Genomic DNA, 19,994 nt, shown 5'->3' on the forward strand with positions numbered 1-19,994 from the left:
TTGATGGAAAGATGAGGCGGTGACGGATGGATGAAAATTATGGATGACGGCCGACTCTCTTTTCTGCACTACACTATATTATTATTAATTTAATTACAATTCTAAACTCTAACTTGAATACTTAATTTTTATATTTTCTAAATACAGTTTAACCCTCTGATTACTAAATTACTTTGCCTGTCAAACAATAAAAAACAGCACAAACTTTTATATCTTTCTCCCGTTAAAGCATACATTAGAATTTCGCAAAATTAACAATTTATAATAAATTAATATTTTGAAAAATAAACTTTTATTCTAACAAAAATATATATTTATCTTGATTCATTAATAATTTTAAGAAATTAATAAAATCTAAAAATAGTAAGATTATTAATTTATTAAAATTTTACCGTAAATACTAGTAAATACATAGAGTGAAGGCCACGGGAAAATTACGGAGCGATACTAATAAATCTACATAAATGCCACATGAATTATGGGTCTGACTACCCAACTGATGTAGAAGTGAGCAAAGAACGAGTCTGGAGTCTGTGTAGTTAAAGTCATTGGACTTGGGTATTTAGAGCATCTTCAACCGTCACTCCAAATAAGTTTTTAACTTCAAATTTAAAGAGTCAAGATAAAATTGAGAACTTCAATGATTTTTAAAATTTTTTTAAAAATTTAAGAGTTCATCATTTTTAGAAAATAACTTAAGAATTTTATTGGAGATGCTACTATCTCCATCCCAAATTAGATGATCTAGTTGACTTTAGGCACGTAACTTTAGATGCATTGACCGTCTAGTTCTGAAATTTAATTTATTTTATTTTTCTTTCGTTAACGAAAATTTCATATCTAAATTTTTATTTGCAAAAATAAATTTTTTAAAATAACTAATGTAGCTATGCGGTCAATGGACCTTAAAATATGTGCTTAAAGTCAATGAGCTCATCTAATTTGAGATGGAGGGAGTATTAGACAATAATTATCACGTGAAGCTCCGAGACCCATTCAGAATTGAGATGCACCTGGAGGTCAGTGGTCACAGACTCACAGTGTGGCTTCCGTTGACAATTTTATTTTAGTCAAAGTATTATAACTGTTTCTAATCTTCTTGCGCAGATTTGATCCTGGGTTTTTCACCGTATAAAAACACATATTTTAAAATTTATAAAAATAATAAATATAAATATTTTTGTTACATCCACAGTGTTAGAAATATATTTTAAAACAGAGATAATTATTAAATTTAATTATATAATAAAATAATTATAGTGAATTTTAGATTATAGTGCACAAGTAACTTATTTTATTTTTTTTTGCTAAATAAGTAACTTATTTTTATACAAAACAAAGAATTGAAACTCCAGATATAAATGCGTTTAAAGAGTCAATGGCATATACAATTCTATAATGGTTATCCAAAATTCATTATTCAAATGACATTAATTAATCATAGTGGTTAGCTAGATATATGTCAAAATAATATTTAATTATTATTTTTAAATTCAAATTATATAAGATAAGATGAAACTGTACCAGAGAGGATGAGGTGGATGTATTTAGACGATGGATTGTTGTCAATCGACATTGAAGACCAAACTTACATCACTAAATTTTATATGATATTTTTCGAGTGTCTAACTCACATTTTAAGTTAAGACTTTAATTTGTATGATCCGAGATGTTCCTGGTATTTTAAATTTTGATTGAATACATTAATCAAAAATATTATCAATTCCGAGTCTTTTTCAAAATTTAGATTTAACTCTCAATTATCAATTTATATAATCAGGATTTCACTGGTCAAAATATAATAATCTGTAATTCACAAGTGCACCAAAAATTTCCAAAAACTTATAATTTATTGATGTCATTGATAATTATACTCCCTCTGTCCCATTTTAACTGCTTTTGACTTTTTTACACGTATTTTAAGATGTTAAAAAAATTACATCTAAACATGATTATTTTTTATAAAATTTATATCATAAACTTTTATTTGATATAAGAATTGAAATTTTTTATTGAGTGTAGATATTGTTTTTTTACACCTCAATATACGTGTTAAAAAGTCAAACATCAGTTAAAATACATCAGTTAAAATGGGACAGAGGGAGTATATGTTCTTTGTTCCTGTAAAGTGAACATGGGACTGGGGTGTTGCTGAAAATACATGAACAGACCATAGTCAAGGTGTGCACTGAATATTAGTCAATATTGGTTTGAGAGCACTTAATCGTCTTGTACGGATATCAAGTGTGTGTTTCGAAAACGGCATGTTGCATGTCGTAGTTACAACCATGGTCTACATGATTGAATGAACTTTTACCATTTCAATGATTTCACATCCATTTTCCTTTTTTTTATGATGGGAGGTCCAACACCGACCAGATCAAACGAGCAACAAAATGTATCAAGACTCAAGTAAAACTGTTGAGACTTGAGAGTATCAAATGAGTAACACTGTTAAGAAAATATGCTACATTAAATTATCTTACATAAAAACCCGAACTTATAAGGTACTAGCAATTATTTCCGTAAGTTTACAAAACACGCAGCTTCTACCATTTTAATATTACACCGAAGAAAAAAACCTCCCTAGTAATTACACAATAAACTGTTAATACTGTATTAAAGGACAGTGGTAAGATAACGGCGATAAAAGAGGATAATCAACTAAACTTATTTCGTCATTCCACACATCCATAGTTTGAGGCCAACTAAACGATAGAGGTGTCGAAGGTAATGCAGACTGATGCACTACTGCTATTGTATATCGGTTTCGGTTTCGGTTTCGGGTTTTAATTTCTTCTTCTCGCGCTTCTTGTTCACCTCATCTTTTTTTCTCTTTTGCACCGCGCATGATGGTTTTAGCCACAAGCTGATCAAGGCCCGCGACTTTGTTTAACTCGAGTGGGAAGTTGAGAATAGCTTTGCTTCCACGTAATTTATACGCGGCTCTATCGTAAGCTTTAGCAGCTTCGATTGGCGTCACATACGTGCCGAGCCATATTCTCGATCCTCTACGTTTCGGATCACGCATCTCTGCTGCGAATTTTCCCCATGGCCTTCTTCGCACCCCTCTATAGTGCCGAATAATATTCTCTTTTTCAACGATTTCGTTAGGGTTCGCAAATTTTTCCTCTGACAATTTTTCTGCCATCGGCTCAATCGTAACAATATTTTGTCCAATCGGGTTGCTCAGATAAGTGGAATACGTGCATGAATTAATTACTTTCGTTGATGACCGCGATGAAAATGAAGACGAAGAAGACGATGAGGTTGAGATTTTTGGCGATGTCGATGTTAAATATCGAATATATTCTTCTAGCTGGGAGGTATCGACAGCAGAAAATGAGTCAAGAAAAAGATGTTGGCTGATCAAATTAAGGGTTGAAATCTCATTAGCAGTTGCCATGTACAAGTGAGATTTTGAGAATATTAGTTGAATGTTGTGGAAGATGAGCTAAAACTGGGAGAGTGGCTTTATGCGTAAAGATACGAAACAAGACTTGTAAGGTATTTATTGAGGAGATGAGAAGTGGATATAAGTAGTTCTTAACTATTAAAAATGTTTTATTCTGGAAAATATTATAAATGTTGTATTGTTGTTTAATATACTCTCTCCTTCTTGACTATAAAGTATAATTTCGTGTATTATTTTGGATAATATAGGCTTATATTCAAAGTGAACTAGAGTCGAACTTAAATGCCATGGAAAACAAGAATAAATCTATCATTGGAATGATCCAGTTGTGCTCATTTTGTATATTATTTTAATTTAACTTTTTGAGTAAAACTTTAATGCCTATATTATTTTAAAAAAATAAATAAATTATGAAATTATATTTTGTGAAAAATTTTAAAAATACCAGGCAAGCGACGGTATAGTAGTGCATAAAAATATAAAATAATTTTCATTTTCACGAAAGATATATAATGTGTCCGTTTGACTAAGTTTAATTTTCAGAAATAAGTACTTATTTCTGGAGAGAAGTACATGAAATTTTACTTTTTTTTCTAAAATAAGTCCTTATTTTTTTGTCACATATAATACCTACTTAATATTTATTTTTGAAAGATTACAAAAATATACTCCCTCTGTCCCATTTAATTCTATACGTTTCTTTTTAACTGTTCGACACGCATTTCAATGCTCTTATAAAATATAGTTCTGTAACTTATTTTTGAGATTTTCTTTTTCTGTATAAAAATATAACATCTAAACTTTAATTCAGAAAAGAAAAATTTTAAAAATAAATTGCACAACTACAATTTGCAGGAGCATTAAAGTCCGTGCCGCGTCCCCGTCCCCCAATGTATACAACTCAGGGGGACGGAGGGAGTACATTTTTAAAAGAAAAAATACGTCCTTAATAAAAACTTAACTTATATTCCCAAAACACCATCATTTGCTTCCTTCCGACAGTGACTTGAAATGAGACTTCTTCGTCCAAGTAATTGAATGCTGAGAAGGTAAAACGGAGATGAGCATGCATTTTGACTTGTAACTGTATCTCTGACTTCTTCTTGTGAAATCTTAGGGGCCGTTTGAGTGAGCTTAAAATAAGTGCTTATTGCTTAAAATAAATAAATGGAGTAGAAGTTAGAAGCAAGATAAGATTTATAAATGATTAAAGTGTTTGGGAAATAAGCAGAAACCCTGAGACAAAAGCTAGCATTCCTAGCTTTTTATAAGTGCTTCTTGACTTATTACACAAACGGTACGAATAAGTGCTCATAACTTATAATCCAGAAGTTGGATTTAAAAGTCCGAAACAAACACCCTCTTAGTTCGTGTAAGCATACATGTAGATTGTAGACCTAGTATTTTATTATTCGATACGTAATTTAAAATATATTAAAAAATGATTATATATATTATTTTTTTTTAAAAATTTAAAACAAATTATTTTCACAGTCTTTTATATATATGACAACTTCATTACAAAATATATTATTTCTAAAATTTATACATATAGAAATTACTCGATTTATAGTGAAATAAATTATAAGGGAATAAATCTGTGTAGATTATTAAAGTGATTGGGAGACTAGTTTATTATTATTTTCATTATTAATACTGTATATATTTGGAAGAAAGTTGCCAACATGTATATATAGTTGTTTACGCGTAACAGTATTTGTCAAATGTACGAGGTTAAATCAAGTAGTAAGCATCTTTTACCGTCAAAGGGAGTTGTTTTGATTCTTCGTTATTTTTATTATTACATTTATCTTGAATTGATCAGGTCAGTTAGAAGTAGATGCATGTACGATGTTAATGTCTTGAGGGAAACTGTACTAAACATATTTACTTCACTTAGCTAAAATGACAACTAGACAATAATGATGGCCGTAAGAATTATCGAGCTGACCGGACAAAGCGAACATGGGCCAGAGATTTGAACAAGGCCATGGGACATGAATGACAAACTAGTTGGCCCAACATGAAACTAAGGTACTATTAGTATAGGGCATATCAGTGGACCAGGATAAACGGGCTCTGGCGGGAGCCTAACAGGACAGCCCACCCCGTTTGTCGCGGGAGTGGGTAGTGACGAAGATTAGTTATTTTCCTCGTTAAAATATCAAATGAATATATATCTTTTGTGATGAACTTTCTCCACGTCCTGAATATGTTAAAATTCATATATTTTTATTTTTCTTAAAGTCAGAGTTTGAAATATTTTGATTTTCAATTAAAAATGTTTATCCATGTCATAATTCAGTAATTGATTTGAAATTAAAAATAAATAAAAAGTTACTTTAAATTAAAAGTTTAGAGGATATACCTTTTGAGCGATTTATTTTTTATAATCTATTTTAACAAAAACCAATTTTATTCATCGGGCAAAAAACTTATAAATTTACTTTCACCCGGATGACTCAAAAATTACATGTAAGATATAATTACTCATATAAATAATTTAAAGTACACATTAATCGTATTAAGTCGTTATAATATAATTTATAAGTCAGATGTTTAAAGTTTATCTAGAAGGCACAATACAACTTACTTAATATTATACATATCTATGCAATATTCAACTGATTTTGAAAATAATATTTACTCTAATTCTATAAAACTAAATTCAAAAATATTTTTAAAAATCACTTCAATATTGCCTAAATGCTGAAAAAATCTTGACAATAAGTCTTGGTGGCATGCCGAGAATTAGAAAGTATGAATAATATGTAAAATCATGACACTTCATTCTGTCATATTCCTTGACATAAAGTCTAGTCAATAATTTCATATTCGTCTATAGCATATAACAAATATATAATATAACCTCTAAAAATATTTAACAAAATTTTTTATTATTTACTAAAATATCAAAATAATATATTATATTCATACAATATAATAATAAAATAAAATTTCAAATATAGCACGTATATACACACACACACAACTGTATACTTGTAAACCTTCTAAAACACCTAACCACATGCCTACTTATTCTGAAACACATACTCACATATATTTTTTCATTTATTATTATTATTAACATTCTTTATCTTTTAATTATATTTATTTACAGAACATAAGTTTATAAATAAATAGTTTTATTTATAATCATAATTTTAATCATTAGTTTAAACATATTATTTATATGTGTAAATATGACTGTAATTAATTTACAGGACACATATTATATTTTATTTACAGAAGACTAGTTTATAAATAAATAATTTTATTTATAATCATAATATCGTGTTCAGTAATTAATTTACAGATAATTAGTTTAAAAATATTATTTATATGTGTAAATATGGTTGTAATTAATTTACTGGACACATATTATATTTTATTTACAGAACATAAGTTCATAAATAAATTTACAAAACATAAAAATACTTTTTTATAAATTTACAAAACATAAAAATATTAATTATCTTTAAAAATATTTTTGTGTTTAGAGTATAGTTATTTAGAAGTAACTCCAGCATATAGTGCAACAGCTACTTTTTGAAGAAAGTTCCTAGGTTACCATTTTGACAAGTTCCACGCTGAGAAGCCTATGTGTGTATATATATATATATATATATATATATATATATATATATATATATATATATATAACGTTGATTTTTTAACCTGCTCCACTTCTCGCTTCCTTGAAGTTGCGGCTCGATGTGGTTCCTGAGACGCCGAAGTTTGATTGCGAAATCTAACATTTCAAAGACCAAAAGCTTATACCTATCATCCTTCATCTTCTTTTCATTTGCTTCGCTTAAAAAGTACATCATCGTTCGGTAATCACGCTTAAGAGCCTCAACTTCTTCAGGAAGATTTGCAATCCGTTTGTATTGAGTAATTACAAAATTTGAAATGAGATTAGCAACGTAGGTTGCAATTGATTCAGCAGAGTAGGTCATCAGAATAGTATCTCACAAAACCCTAATTGAACTCAACAGAGAGAAGTTTTCAAATCAACCAAACAATCTCACAAACTAGCAAGAAAACTCCGAAAATAGCAATCGTATTAACAATGAGTCAAGCAATCACCAGAAATCACAAAACTCAGCAAGAAATCACCAGATAAACCAGAAAGCTGAAAAAACCTAGAAATTAGGTGAGCGAAATGAAAACATAAGTGGAATTGGCGAGAAATCGAAGACAGATTCTTGTATAGAAGCGGAAATTCAGCAAGAAATATCGATCGATGCTCTGATACTATGAACTTTATTCTAACTAATCATATTGAGTAATAAAATGAGAAAATAAAGTAAACTGTAAACTCGTTCTGAATCCATTAACCAGCAATGATACAGCAGAGGTCTATTTATAGTAGATTAGGATACTTGCCCGGCTAACACCGGATTTTTTTTATACAGTCGTTTCTATGCACTTTTCATATTAGTGAAAGTGTATTGCTGTGTAGAAAAGAATGTAAAAAATATTTTTAGACTATTTATCCTAGAAATTAAGTGTTGTGCGGTAGATTTTAAGCTCTCTCCGACTCCTTTCACATTTAAGAATGAAATTAATTTTAAATTTTGTTTCCTTTTTCATATGAAATAATCCAAATTATTGACAATCATTTTATAAATATTAATAATGTACAGTTTTTTAAAGTGGACTCGTGGTGCACCATCCAACAGTTATGCAAATTTACATGAACTACCACTTTCCGCTTTTGTGGAGAGTTTGGTTTTACTCCGTGAAGCCGATGGAAGTGATATGCAGACTAAGAAGAAACGCGAAAAGAATTTTTAATGCTTTGTTCTTTGTTTGTTTAAGTTGATTTTGTTGATCTATTTTGTATTTGTATTTAACTATTAAAAATGTTTTGTTCTTTGCTTGTTTAAGTTGATTTTGTTGACCTATTTTGTATTTGTATTTAACTATTTATTGTTTTATTTATTATTCATCCTCATCCTATTTAGTTGTTCAAATGAAAACTTGTGATATTTATCTAACGCTGATCACCCTGAGAGTTTCGTCATTTGTCACAATAAAAACAAATCAATAGATTTATTTTGAAAATTCTAACTTTTTAATGACTTGTTTTTATTTTTGAAATTTGTTTTTTTTACAAATATGTAGAACATCATTTAAATTTTTTTTATAATAATTTATTATTATATTAAAAAGTCCTATACCTTATAAATTATAAACAATAAAATTTTCATCCGAACACACAAAAAAAATTAATTCGTACTCATAATTGAATTCTCATTTTTAAGTAATATACACCTTTTTTAAATTACACCAACCTGTTAATAATTTTTGGATTGTCAACCAAAAAGTTATAATTTGCCCAAAAACATGGCCTGGACAACACTAAATTCGGAATACCAAATGTTCATCGGTAGGAGTATATTGGGCCCCCAAAAATAAAATTTACTTATTCTGTTCCAAAATTGATTGATACTAATGTATTTAATACATATTTTGAAATATAAAAAAAATCATGATTATATATATTTATTTTTTATAAAATTTATATCAAACAAAATTTTAATTTTAAATATAATACGAAATTAAATATTTTTATTTAAATATTATTATTATTATTTTTAACATATTAATATACGTGTAAAAGTATCCCCAATCCATCGAGCATCAGATATCTACCTTTTTTTTTTTTTTGAAACAAAGGTGTTAATCTAATAATAAAAGGCCATACGGCATCTACACCAATGATCGAGTCGAACAAACAGTAAATTGCAATCGCCTGTTCTCACAAAGAGACAGTTAAACGATATTTTGAAGAAAATGTATGTACAAATACAAGTACCCGCTTCATGCATTCTCGTTGAATTACTGGTACCATCTTCATCATGCCCCGATAGAGCTATCGTTTGAGCTATCGACCAGAACTGCGATTCCATACAAACTTTCATCACCAAATCAAACCCCGCTTACAATTAAGAAGCGAAAAACAAAGCTCTCACCAGGGAGAGAAAACAACCTTAGATGAAACCACAGAAACAAGAGGAATCCGACTGAAAATCCACCCACTTGAAATAGAGGAGAAAGCCAGCGAAATCTCCGATGGTTTTAGATCTAAGAATCCCCTGAGAATAGATCTGGAGCAGAACCACAAAAACAAGAAAAATTGGACTGCAACTCACCCGCTCGGAAGAGAGACAACGAAATCTCCGATGGCTCTGGATCTAAATTTCTCGAGAAGAAGTATTATTCAAAAACTAAGAATAAAATAAAGTAGTTAACTGATTCGGGGCTTTCCACCGGTGAAAACCGATGGAAGCCCCAGACGGCTACGACAATAGAAAGGCTAGAGAGAATTAGGGTTTTTTTGGGAGAGAAGAGTCCGTGCTAAGTACAGATATCTACTCCCTCCGTCCCGAAAAGATTGAACTGCTTTGACTTTCACGGAGATTAAGAAAAAGGTAGTAAAAGAAATTAAATTAGTTGAAAAGTTGGTAAAGTGGTGGGACCCATCCAAATTTTAATAATAGATTTGAGATAGTGGAGGAAAGTAGTGGGTGTAATAATTTTTATATTATTATAGAATAGAGATAGTGGAAGAAAGTAATGGGTGTAATAGTGAAAAGTAGTGTTCAAAAATAGTAAGTTTAATAGGTTCATTCTTTTTGGGACGTCCCAAAAGGAATAAGTGTCAATTAAAATGGGACGGAGGGAGTACCTTTTTATATACCTCCTTCATAATACCGTGGGCCAGCCCAGATTAATCAAGAATCTACAGAAATTTGACACAGTCCATAGAATCTTCTAGATTTCATTTCTTATTACACAAGTCCTTTCTATATTCCACAAAAATTCATTAAAATAATCACAAACTTAGCACCACCCTCGCTAAGTAAAATCCAACGGCTCAGAATCACGCACCTGTCATTTCCTCACAGCCATTCATAACACTAAATATCACACACCCAACGTGGACGGCCGCGATGTGCTCACACGTTTAATACGATAATATTTCAACGGCTGAGATTAAATCTCGCCCATCCACGCGCCGTACACTTTTTAAAACTCAAAACCCTGTATAAACCTATAGACACACAATATATACAGGCACGCACATCGATACGAAACGTACAGAGAGAATAGTGAGAGAGACGTTTTGAGTTGCGAGAGATAAAGCTACGAATTTTATTGAGATTTTCGATCAGAACGATGTCGGATCACGAGGAATCGATGATTGAGAAGATTAGCGAGAAGATTAAAGGCGACGATTCGTCGTCGTCGTCGTCCGATTCGTCGGACTCGGAGACGGAAACGACGACGTTGAAGGAGAAGGTGTTTCGGATCTTTGGGCGCGAGAAGCCGGTGCACAAAGTTCTAGGCGGTGGTAAACGTATGTGATTGTGACTGTTTTTGCGTAAAGTTTTTGTTCTGATGATTGATTTGTGTTTTGTTTAGGTGAATTGAATGATTAGATAAGTAGATCTAGTTAATTATGGTATAAGTTTTGTGAATTTGATTTGTTTTGAGTTGATTTAATTGATTAATTGTATGGATTAGTTAGTGATTGAATTAGTAATTGGAGTTGTGAATTGTGATTGGGATTTAATTGAATTATTGCTATTTTTATTGAGTTATCGATTTTAATTTGTTCTGGTGAAGTGATCCAGAGGTTATGAGGTTTTTGGCAGTGTTTAGTTGGAGTAATTACAGTGGAAGTTTATTATAATTAGTTCGAGATCGACTGTGTAATGACCATATTGAGAGCTCAAGGTGCTCGGGGAAGTAAATAAGTACGATTTTTTTTGGATACGAGGACAATATGTAAAGTTAGTGTTGTTATGAATTTTTTGAACTCAAGTCTTATTCCAAGTTAATGCTTCAAGTGAAGGACTTATAATGTGCAAGTGGTAGTAGACAATATGTACTTATGTATATCATTACATAATTACTTGTTTAAGTACGTGTAGTTTAGTATTTTGTTGGAGTTTTGATTTTTTTTTTTTGTAGTAATGAACTGTATTGTGAATGGATTAGGTAGTCTTACTTTAGAACAAAGAGTTTTCAAAAGTTAGATGATTGAGATGGAGTAACATATGATGCAAAAATATGTTGCTTTTGTTTGATGTCGATTTAGATTGTGTTTTTACTTGGTTAGCATATATATATTTGATAATGCATCAAGGTATTTTTTTTGTTACACTTATAATCTAATTGAAGTTTGACGTTGTGGCTTTAGCTGCTGATGTGTTCCTCTGGAAGAACAAGAAGGTATCTGGAGCAATCCTGGGTGGGGCGACAGCAATTTGGTTTCTTTTTGAAGTGATGGAGTATTACTTTCTCACTCTTGTTTCTCATGCATTGATATTATCATTGGCCATAATGTTCTTGTGGTCCAATGCTACTACCTTTATCAACAAGTAAGCAAGTCATAATGTTATTTGAGCTTATAGGTATTGTAAATATTGGTGATTGGTGCTTTGTGGACTAACTAATTGGTTACTGGCCTTTTCTACTAGATCTCCTCCTAAGATTCCAGAAGTTTCTATTCCTGAGGCGCCAGTTAAGGAAATTGCTGCCGCTTTAAGGGTTGAGATCAATAGGGCCTTTGCAGTCATAAGGCAGATCGCACTTGGAAAAGATTTGAAGCAGTTTCTATCAGTATGTCAATTTTCATTGGTTGGCCATATATGCATGTTTAATCATATCCTACTTGCTTTTACTGAGTGGCCAAATTTTCAATAATGGAAGCTAATTGTCATTGTAAATTTGTACACTTATAACTGTCATAATCACCAGGTGGTTGCTGGATTGTGGATCTTGTCAATTTTGGGAAGTTGCTTTAACTTCTTGACTTTGTGCTACATAGGTAAATAATGTGCCCGAGTAATTTTGTATGTATAGTGAGTCCTTTGTTATATTATTAGATACTAAATCTGTGTAATGCAGGGGTTGTGTCGCTCTTCACGGTGCCTTTTCTGTATGATAAATATGAGGACAAGATAGATCCTTTGGCTGAGAAAGCGACAATTGAGATCAAGAAGCAGTATGCAGTGTTTGATGCCAAGGTTCTGAGTAAGATCCCAAAAGGACCTCTTGGCAAGAAGAAAACACATTAGACGATGCTTGATGTTATATTTTATGGGATTTGAAGTGTTCGCGTGTGACTGTTCTTGTTTGAAACCTAGCTTTATATACTCATCATATTATTGTTTCACAGAAGATCTTATTTTGCTCTTAAATGGTTCATGTACCGACATTATTGTGAATTATGGTATACATATAGTTATTCGTTTACGTATTCTATATTTTATGTTTCTTATAGCTATGCAATCCCGTTTTATGATTACTGATGCCAGATAATTGTTATACATCTGCAAAATCTGAGGACCAAATTATGTTCAATAATTTGCTCAGGGTGGTATGGACTCGATATAATAAGCAAACGGATGCAACACATTGAAACCTAGCATTACTATATATTGACTTGCAGTTTATGATAAGTGAGAACTTTTTTCTTTCAGATTGTGGAATTTCTAAGAGAAAAGTTTGCTTCACCTTTTGGCCACTGCCCCAGACTCGAAAGATAGTACTTCACAGTTCACAGCCAACATGCTAGAATGTAAAGTTTAAAGTTTGTGCTGATAAAACAATTAAACAAACATACTGAAGTTCTACACTGAACTGTTGGTATCATCTGTTGCTTTGTAGTTTTCTCCACAATTTATTTCAAGGCTATCTTATTCTTGGATAAAAGATCGTCTGTAGGATGAAACAGAACAGAAATATATGTTATTGTCACACTTCTGACTACTGCAGAGTTATCAAAGGAAGTATGATAGCTGCTCCTTTTTCCGTGAACCTCCTTCTCCATACAAGTCATTCCATTGCTTCAGTTCATTCATTATAGAACCTTCAGCTGCAAAGCTTGCCGCAACCTGTGGCAAGATTGGCAAAAGACGTCAAACCAATACTCTGTGTTTTCCCAACACGGGGCCGGTAATGTAAACGACAACCCTAATAATTTTATGTTTGATGAAATATCACTCATCGACTTTGTTGGACTAATACTTTCCACCTCAATCTTCTTAGATCAAAACCAGATAGTTCTACATGCAAATGCAAAACAATGATATTTGGAAAACAGGGGAACTCTTTGGATTTACATAAATTAAGTTGATGTTTTAAGCTCATGTTCACCTGATTTTTTGCTTCCCTGAAGTCCGTCATGTTCAGTGGTCTTATACTGATGACTTTGTCCTCTTTCTTTTCTTCTATGAATGAAGCATTTTGAAGCTTCTTCGCTTCTGCCACTTTTTGTTTCTTCTCCTACAAAATTGAAAGTTTGAATAAGCAATCAAGGTTTACAGGGAATAAATTGAAATTGATAAACGGACACTGATGGAGTGTACCCGAAGCACGAGGAAAACTATTACTTAATATTTAATCTAGTCATTGCTCATTAGTTGAACATACCAGATCCTTCAGCCTTTCTTGTTGTATCAATTCCCTAACTGGCCGATAAGCAGCAGTGGTGCACAGGTTCTGTTTTCAAAGTTTTAAATTGTCAGTTTGTGAATTATGCATCCCAACAATAATGCTAAAGATTAAATCAGAACCTTTAGATCACTTCCAGTGTAGCCTTCTGTCAGCATAGCAAGTTCTTTCGTATCTAGATCCTTATCAACAGTTTCTTTCGCTAGCAGTGTTCTCAGTATCATTTCTCTGTTTTCCGCAGAAGGCAGACCAACCAGTATCCTGTTGAAAGAGTAAAGACATGACCGCTAACATTTTCTTTACAACAAAATTAACATAAAATAATGTATGTTGTAACTTACTATTGGAAAATGTTTCATTTACTGATATTGCTAATTACAGTACTTTCTTGATATAGGTGATGTAATTGATTTGTTCATATAAGTTTCCCCTCTGCATATCGTAGTGATCAATAAATCAATTTCTTCAGGGAGTATACCTTCTCTCGAAACGTCTGATTATTGCTTCGTCTAGGTCAAATGGTCTGTTGGTTGCAGCAAGAACGAGGATCTTCTCGCTCTGTTTTGTAAGGAGTCCATCCCAGTGAGTCATAAACTCATTCTTTATCTTCCGCATAGCTTCATGTTCCCCAGCTCTTGACCGCTGTCCAAGCATGCTGTCAACCTCATCTACAAAAATGATAGTTGGTGAGACCTTGGCCGCTAGAGTGAACAAAGCACGGACATTCTTCTCATCTTCACCAAACCATTTAGAAGTGATGGTGGACATTGAGACATTAATGAAACTTGCTCCAGCCTCATTTGCAATAGCTTTGGCCAACATCGTTTTCCCAGTACCAGGAGGCCCAAAAAGCAGTATTCCTCTGCATGGCTTTAAAAGGCCTCCTGTGAACAGATCTGGCCTTCGGAGAGGTAGCATGACAAGTTCTTGAAGGGATTCCTTAATTTCGTCCATGGCCCCAATGTCAGCAAACGTCACACCAATCTCATTTGCTGGTATAACCTCTGGCCTTATCCTCTTCTCAAATTCATTGTCAGGGGGAGGAAGCTCCTATTACAAGCATTATAAGATGCTCTCCATTTTTCTTAGAAAGGTAATATTATCAGAATATAAAAACCATCAGCAGTACCCAACTACCTTTCCAATATCAGATTAATTATCAGTTTTGAATGGCAGATTGCAAGTTCAGTATATTTTTATACCATGGCATGTATCATATATAATCAGTGTAATGAAGGTTCAATCTTGTTCAGTATATTTTTATACCATGGCATGTATCAACTATCATATATAATCAGTTTTGAATGTCAGATTGCAAGTTCAGTATATTTTTATACCATGGCATGTATCATATATAATCAGTGTAATGAAGGTTCATGAAGGTTATAATAGCAAGTACCTTGTCGTGCATCAGAGGGGTGCATAGGAGTTGAAATGTATAAAAAGAGTCTTATAAACTTACTGATGCCTTTGTTACTGGGTTTGTAGCACCACCATCCTTCCCAGTTGGAGCTGAAGTTTCTGGAACGCTTCTGTTTCCGGATACTGCACTTTCAGATTTCACATCCGGCTTCTTACCAACAGAAGCTCCCCCTTGTCCTTCCTGTCATTTGTGTTATGCATATGTTAAAGAAAAATTAGAAGAAAGAAGATAGATGCGGAGGCGAATTGGTCAAGAATATATTAAAAGAAATTTATATGTTCTTTAAGGCACATCAGTTATAAGTATGAGTGACATACCTTGGGGACTTCGGATTGACTTGCCAGCTTTAAGGAATCTTTTTTTACAGATTTACCTTCCTGGAATAGACTCAGTCCATGGGACAAACTGTTTCATGTTCCAGAAAAGAAGTCAGAGACTTCAATGCGGAATAAATCATCCTATAACATACTAACCAACCTTGAAGATGAGATGACTAGCTTTCCAATCCTGTATTCAGGATCCTTTGTGTTCATCAAATGATACGAGATTGCAGACACCACAATTTCTTCAATATATTTACTAAGGATTTCTGCATCTTCCAAGCAGATTGAAGCTAGATCATCACAATCAAGGTCATTAGCTGCAAGTACTTCCATGACGTGGTTTCTGGTATCCTGATGCTGGATCATCTTCATATCTTTCTCCAGCTGAGACTTCCAGCTGACAAGACGAGTCTCATCTTCAGGTGGTTTGATTTCTATGGTGTACGGGAATACAGAAGTAAGCCTCTCATCTACCTCTCTATTATCATCATCTGGTTCCGCAATTCGCGAACCCAAAATCAGCACTGATCCAGTTAGTTTCTTTAACATTTTATGGAACAAGATATACATCCTTTGTGATCTCCATAGAAGCCTATCGACATCCCTAAGATAAAGAACCATGGGGCTGGTTTTTGACATTGAAACAAGAACCTAAAAGAAGTGAAAATTGTTTTACTCAATCATAGCCCAACTAAGATTTACACACCGGAATGATTACATGCGATATGCAACTAAGAAAAAAGAGTGATACCTTATATAGCGTCTGTATGAAAAGCTTATCATCAAAGGCTAGGCTACTAGTACGCTTGAGAGGAGCTGAACAATATTATTAATAACCAAGTGAAAAAGGACAGGCTTCCAATCAGTATATCAGTACATTTTTGACTTCATGTGAAGATCTAGAGCATCTAAATGTACTAGTTGTAGAAACAGAACATGTTTCGACTAAACGGTTTTTCTAGGGTGTGCCCATGGGCGCATGCTAAGCACTAAATTTTATTAGTTTAGCTTATATTGATTGACTCCTACTTCTCAATAATAGTGGACCCCCTGCATATACAAAAACTACACCAATCAAAATGAACTAAATACATAGAATTTAGTGCTTAGCATGTGTCCATGGGCACACACTAGACAAACCGTTTCCCTGTTGTTGTAGTAAATCATTTCTATATATGAAGAACTGTCATTATCTGTAAATGCAATTACTCAAGACTTGTAAATTGTAAAAAATGAGCTTTCAGCAAAACCTGGATTTGGAGAACTACTATTTGCTCCAAGACTATTTAAATTAGCTGCGGCAGATGAATTTCTACGAAGGCTTGAAGGCACTCCTTCTGATCCACTGCAAGGGAAGGAACCATATCAGTAAAGATTTAAAAAAGAAGACAGAACTTTACCAAATTCAATAGTTCATATTAGGTCCGCAAATGGAACTTATACCTTGAACCAATATCACCACTGCCCTGTCTACGTAATGTGCCTGAAACGGGGAATAGATATTAGCTTATCATGGAGAATAAATAACAACATTCGACAAGATATTTAGGCAAGCAAATGTTACAAAAAATAAACTTTTTTCTAACCTGGGGATTCTTCTCGTGATTGGAAGGTGGAAAAAGATTCGAAGAGACCAGACATTCGGGCCAAAGTTGTTTCTGAAATAGACCTTTTGAAAGACTATAAAATAATATGTCAGAATAGGCATTAACCATTTCCGGCATTAGCATGTTGGCTATTATAAGCCTTCAGTGTTTTAAATTTTTTGCTAAATGAAATTTATTGAAATAATAATTCGGTGCAATGGAAAAAACTACTGATGAGGAAAAACAAGTGAAAAAAAGAAGTAATCATTCAAGAAATCATGTATCTCGATGTCTGGCACTATTTGGAAAAACTTACAAATTCTTTGTCGGCAGACCCATACTTCCCTTGAATCTGTGAACATGAAATTGAGTGTGAACTTCCGTAGGAAATAATTAAAATTTTTAAAGAACCATAAACTTACCTTCAGCGAGAAGTCAGTTATGTCTAACAACAGCAGCCTAGCTCCAAAATAATGGGCTAACGCCTTTGCAAGCATTTGTTGGTAAAGTTCTACAAAAATCAGATACAGGTAACCTGGTGTGAATATTCTAGTGTATGATAACACATAAATTTATGAGAAGACCAACCTGCTGGTCCTGAGAGCAAGATAGTTCGACTTGCTGGAGCAAGGTTCCTTGTGTGCTTTGCAAAGTCGAAATTCTTTAAATAAACAAATGCGGCACTTGTTAGCAAGACCCTTGTCTGCTCACTGTTGTAAGCTCAAGAAATGTCTAATTAGCAACATGAATTACAATACAAAAGCAATTTCTAACCGTACTATGGTAGTAACTAGTAAGGGAAATACTGACAATTAGCATGAGACGTCGATATTAATATCCGAATAAGCTAGTACAGGAGGATAATATCAAGTTACCAACACAACAAAAAGCTCAACATACAATTTTTTTGAGGATACCTGAGATAATAGGGAAATTCATCGAAAGTGACTTTGCTATCTCTGCCATCAACTATGAGATTGAGCATCTCCTGCTCCATGGCTTGGGGCGTAACGGCGTTCGAAGAGGAATTAGCACCACCAGTCCATTTGCTCACAGTATGTCCTGAAGCCAATCCAATCCCTACCCCTATTCCCACTCCCAAAGCTGACATCAAAATGTGCTTCTGCTCCATCTATAATTACTCTAAAACTTTCCCTTCTTGAAATCGAGTCTTTAGCAAAACAAACAAACAAATTTCCACAATCAAGTACAAATCACACCCTGTAAACAAACAACAGAAAATTTGAAAATCATCACTCACTTGGCTCATATCAAAATATTTGAAGATAATTTTCTTTTGCCAACAAATCTTAACCTAAGAAACTAAAAATCGAATCTTTAACAAAACAACAAATAAATCTTTGCAATCAAGTACAAATCACGCCCTGTAAACAAACAATCAAAAATTCGAAAGTCATCACTAACTTGGCTCATATCAAATTAGTTCAAGTTAATAAATTTCTGCCAACAACACTAAACCTAAAGAAACAAGATCACAGCAGAAGTACTCTACATATCCAGAACAGAAGATCCCTAATTTTTTTTTTTTTGCTATGTAAGAAGATCCCTATTTACATAATAAAAGCTCCATTAATATCAAAATTAGTGCAACATAAATGTGTTATTTGTGTGCTAATTCAAGATTCACTTAAAACAGAAACAAGATTCACTAAATAATCCCAATCCAAGAAAAATATCTAGAACAAATAAATAAAAAACACTACAAAATCATGTAAACACAACTCTGATTCTACATGCTAGCTAAGATGACTGAAAAAATAAATAAACTCTAGAGGTGGTTTTGTGCTAAGCTCATGACTCATAAGTAACTTATAAGTCAGAAAAATACATGAGGTGAGTGAGAGGTATATCACGGTAGCAGGGCTGCTCTGAGGAGTGTTTCTACACGTTCAAAAACGGCGGCGAGGGTTACCAAAGTTAGTGTGTGTTTTACTTTAGTGTACATAATAAGGTGGTGGATAAACTTAAAGATTTTGCTGTAATAACTAACAATAATTCAGTGGCCAACGCAACAGAGAGAGAGACTGTGACTCTGTGAGCGTGTTGATCAGCTTCTTCCCGCTTTGTATTTTATTGGCCTCGGAGTTTGAGCTTTGTGGGCCCGCTTTCATGTCAGCTTGCCACGCCATGCATCACTATTGTCTATTTATCTGCTTCAATTCTCAATTCACCACCAAATCACTATTTTAAAAAAAATTATTTAAATAATATTTTCAGAATTAAGAATATAAAATTGCTTTGCATATATAATACAGAAATAGTTATTATTTTCAGAAAAAAATATACCATACTCTTTTTAAAATAAAAATTTTAATTCTGAAAAATAAGATGAAACATGCAAAACTCTTATAATACGTTTAAATTAACTCAGAACATATACGAGCTGTTTAATATTTTATTTATATTTGTATATATATTTCGGCTTTCAGAAAAGATGTTTACATATAATAATTTTAAAATATTTATAATATATAAAATTAAAATAGTCAAGATAATGAAATACTATTTGCCGAATATCGTCAAGCCATTCGTAAATTAAATTTTACGACAGCAAAAGCTGTGGTGACTGGTGAGGTGGTTCTAATTTACAATGTAGAATTCTGTGCCCCTTTTCTTATCTGCAATTCGCTGCAACACAATTATTATTTATTAACCCCAATCCATAAAAATATTTCGACCTAAATATTCCCTGGAAGACCGTTGAAAATCGGGAAATTGTACTTTGTTGCCCGTTCATCTCATTTATTTATATC

General features: G+C 32.7%; 2 protein-coding genes across 7 annotated transcripts; one reads left to right on the top strand and one right to left on the bottom strand.

Moving 5' to 3' along the window:
- The first annotated feature begins 10,485 nt into the window (after positions 1-10,485).
- On the top strand, positions 10,486-12,688 carry LOC108208965 (reticulon-like protein B1). The gene is made up of 5 exons (XM_017379614.2): positions 10,486-10,784; positions 11,631-11,811; positions 11,911-12,052; positions 12,191-12,260; positions 12,341-12,688. Exons 1-5 carry the CDS (start codon positions 10,604-10,606, stop codon positions 12,508-12,510), a joined length of 744 nt encoding a protein of 247 aa, XP_017235103.1. The 5' UTR covers positions 10,486-10,603; the 3' UTR covers positions 12,511-12,688.
- A 326-nt stretch (positions 12,689-13,014) lies between these two features.
- On the bottom strand, positions 13,015-19,193 carry LOC108208963 (uncharacterized). Of its 6 annotated transcripts, none has more exons than XM_017379609.2 (17): positions 19,070-19,193; positions 18,138-18,441; positions 17,809-17,930; positions 17,643-17,731; positions 17,537-17,572; positions 17,221-17,314; positions 17,078-17,117; positions 16,885-16,979; positions 16,386-16,450; positions 15,789-16,285; positions 15,629-15,716; positions 15,351-15,491; positions 14,367-14,938; positions 14,011-14,149; positions 13,868-13,936; positions 13,592-13,720; positions 13,015-13,329 (listed from the first exon to the last, which is right to left on the bottom strand). In XM_017379609.2, the coding sequence occupies exons 2-17, from the start codon at positions 18,350-18,352 to the stop codon at positions 13,216-13,218; spliced, it is 2,505 nt and encodes an 834-aa protein (XP_017235098.1). In that variant the 5' UTR covers positions 18,353-18,441; positions 19,070-19,193; the 3' UTR covers positions 13,015-13,215. The 6 variants fall into 6 exon arrangements, with proteins under 6 accessions (XP_017235098.1, XP_017235101.1, XP_017235100.1 ...); XM_017379612.2 differs by lacking the exon at positions 19,070-19,193 and adding an exon at positions 18,700-18,784; XM_017379611.2 differs by lacking the exon at positions 19,070-19,193 and adding an exon at positions 18,734-18,783.
- Positions 19,194-19,994: the final 801 nt, after the last annotated feature.

The sequence above is a fragment of the Daucus carota genome, chromosome 2, assembly GCF_001625215.2.
Source record: "Daucus carota subsp. sativus chromosome 2, DH1 v3.0, whole genome shotgun sequence".
In the NCBI taxonomy this organism is placed as follows: Eukaryota; Viridiplantae; Streptophyta; class Magnoliopsida; order Apiales; family Apiaceae; genus Daucus; species Daucus carota.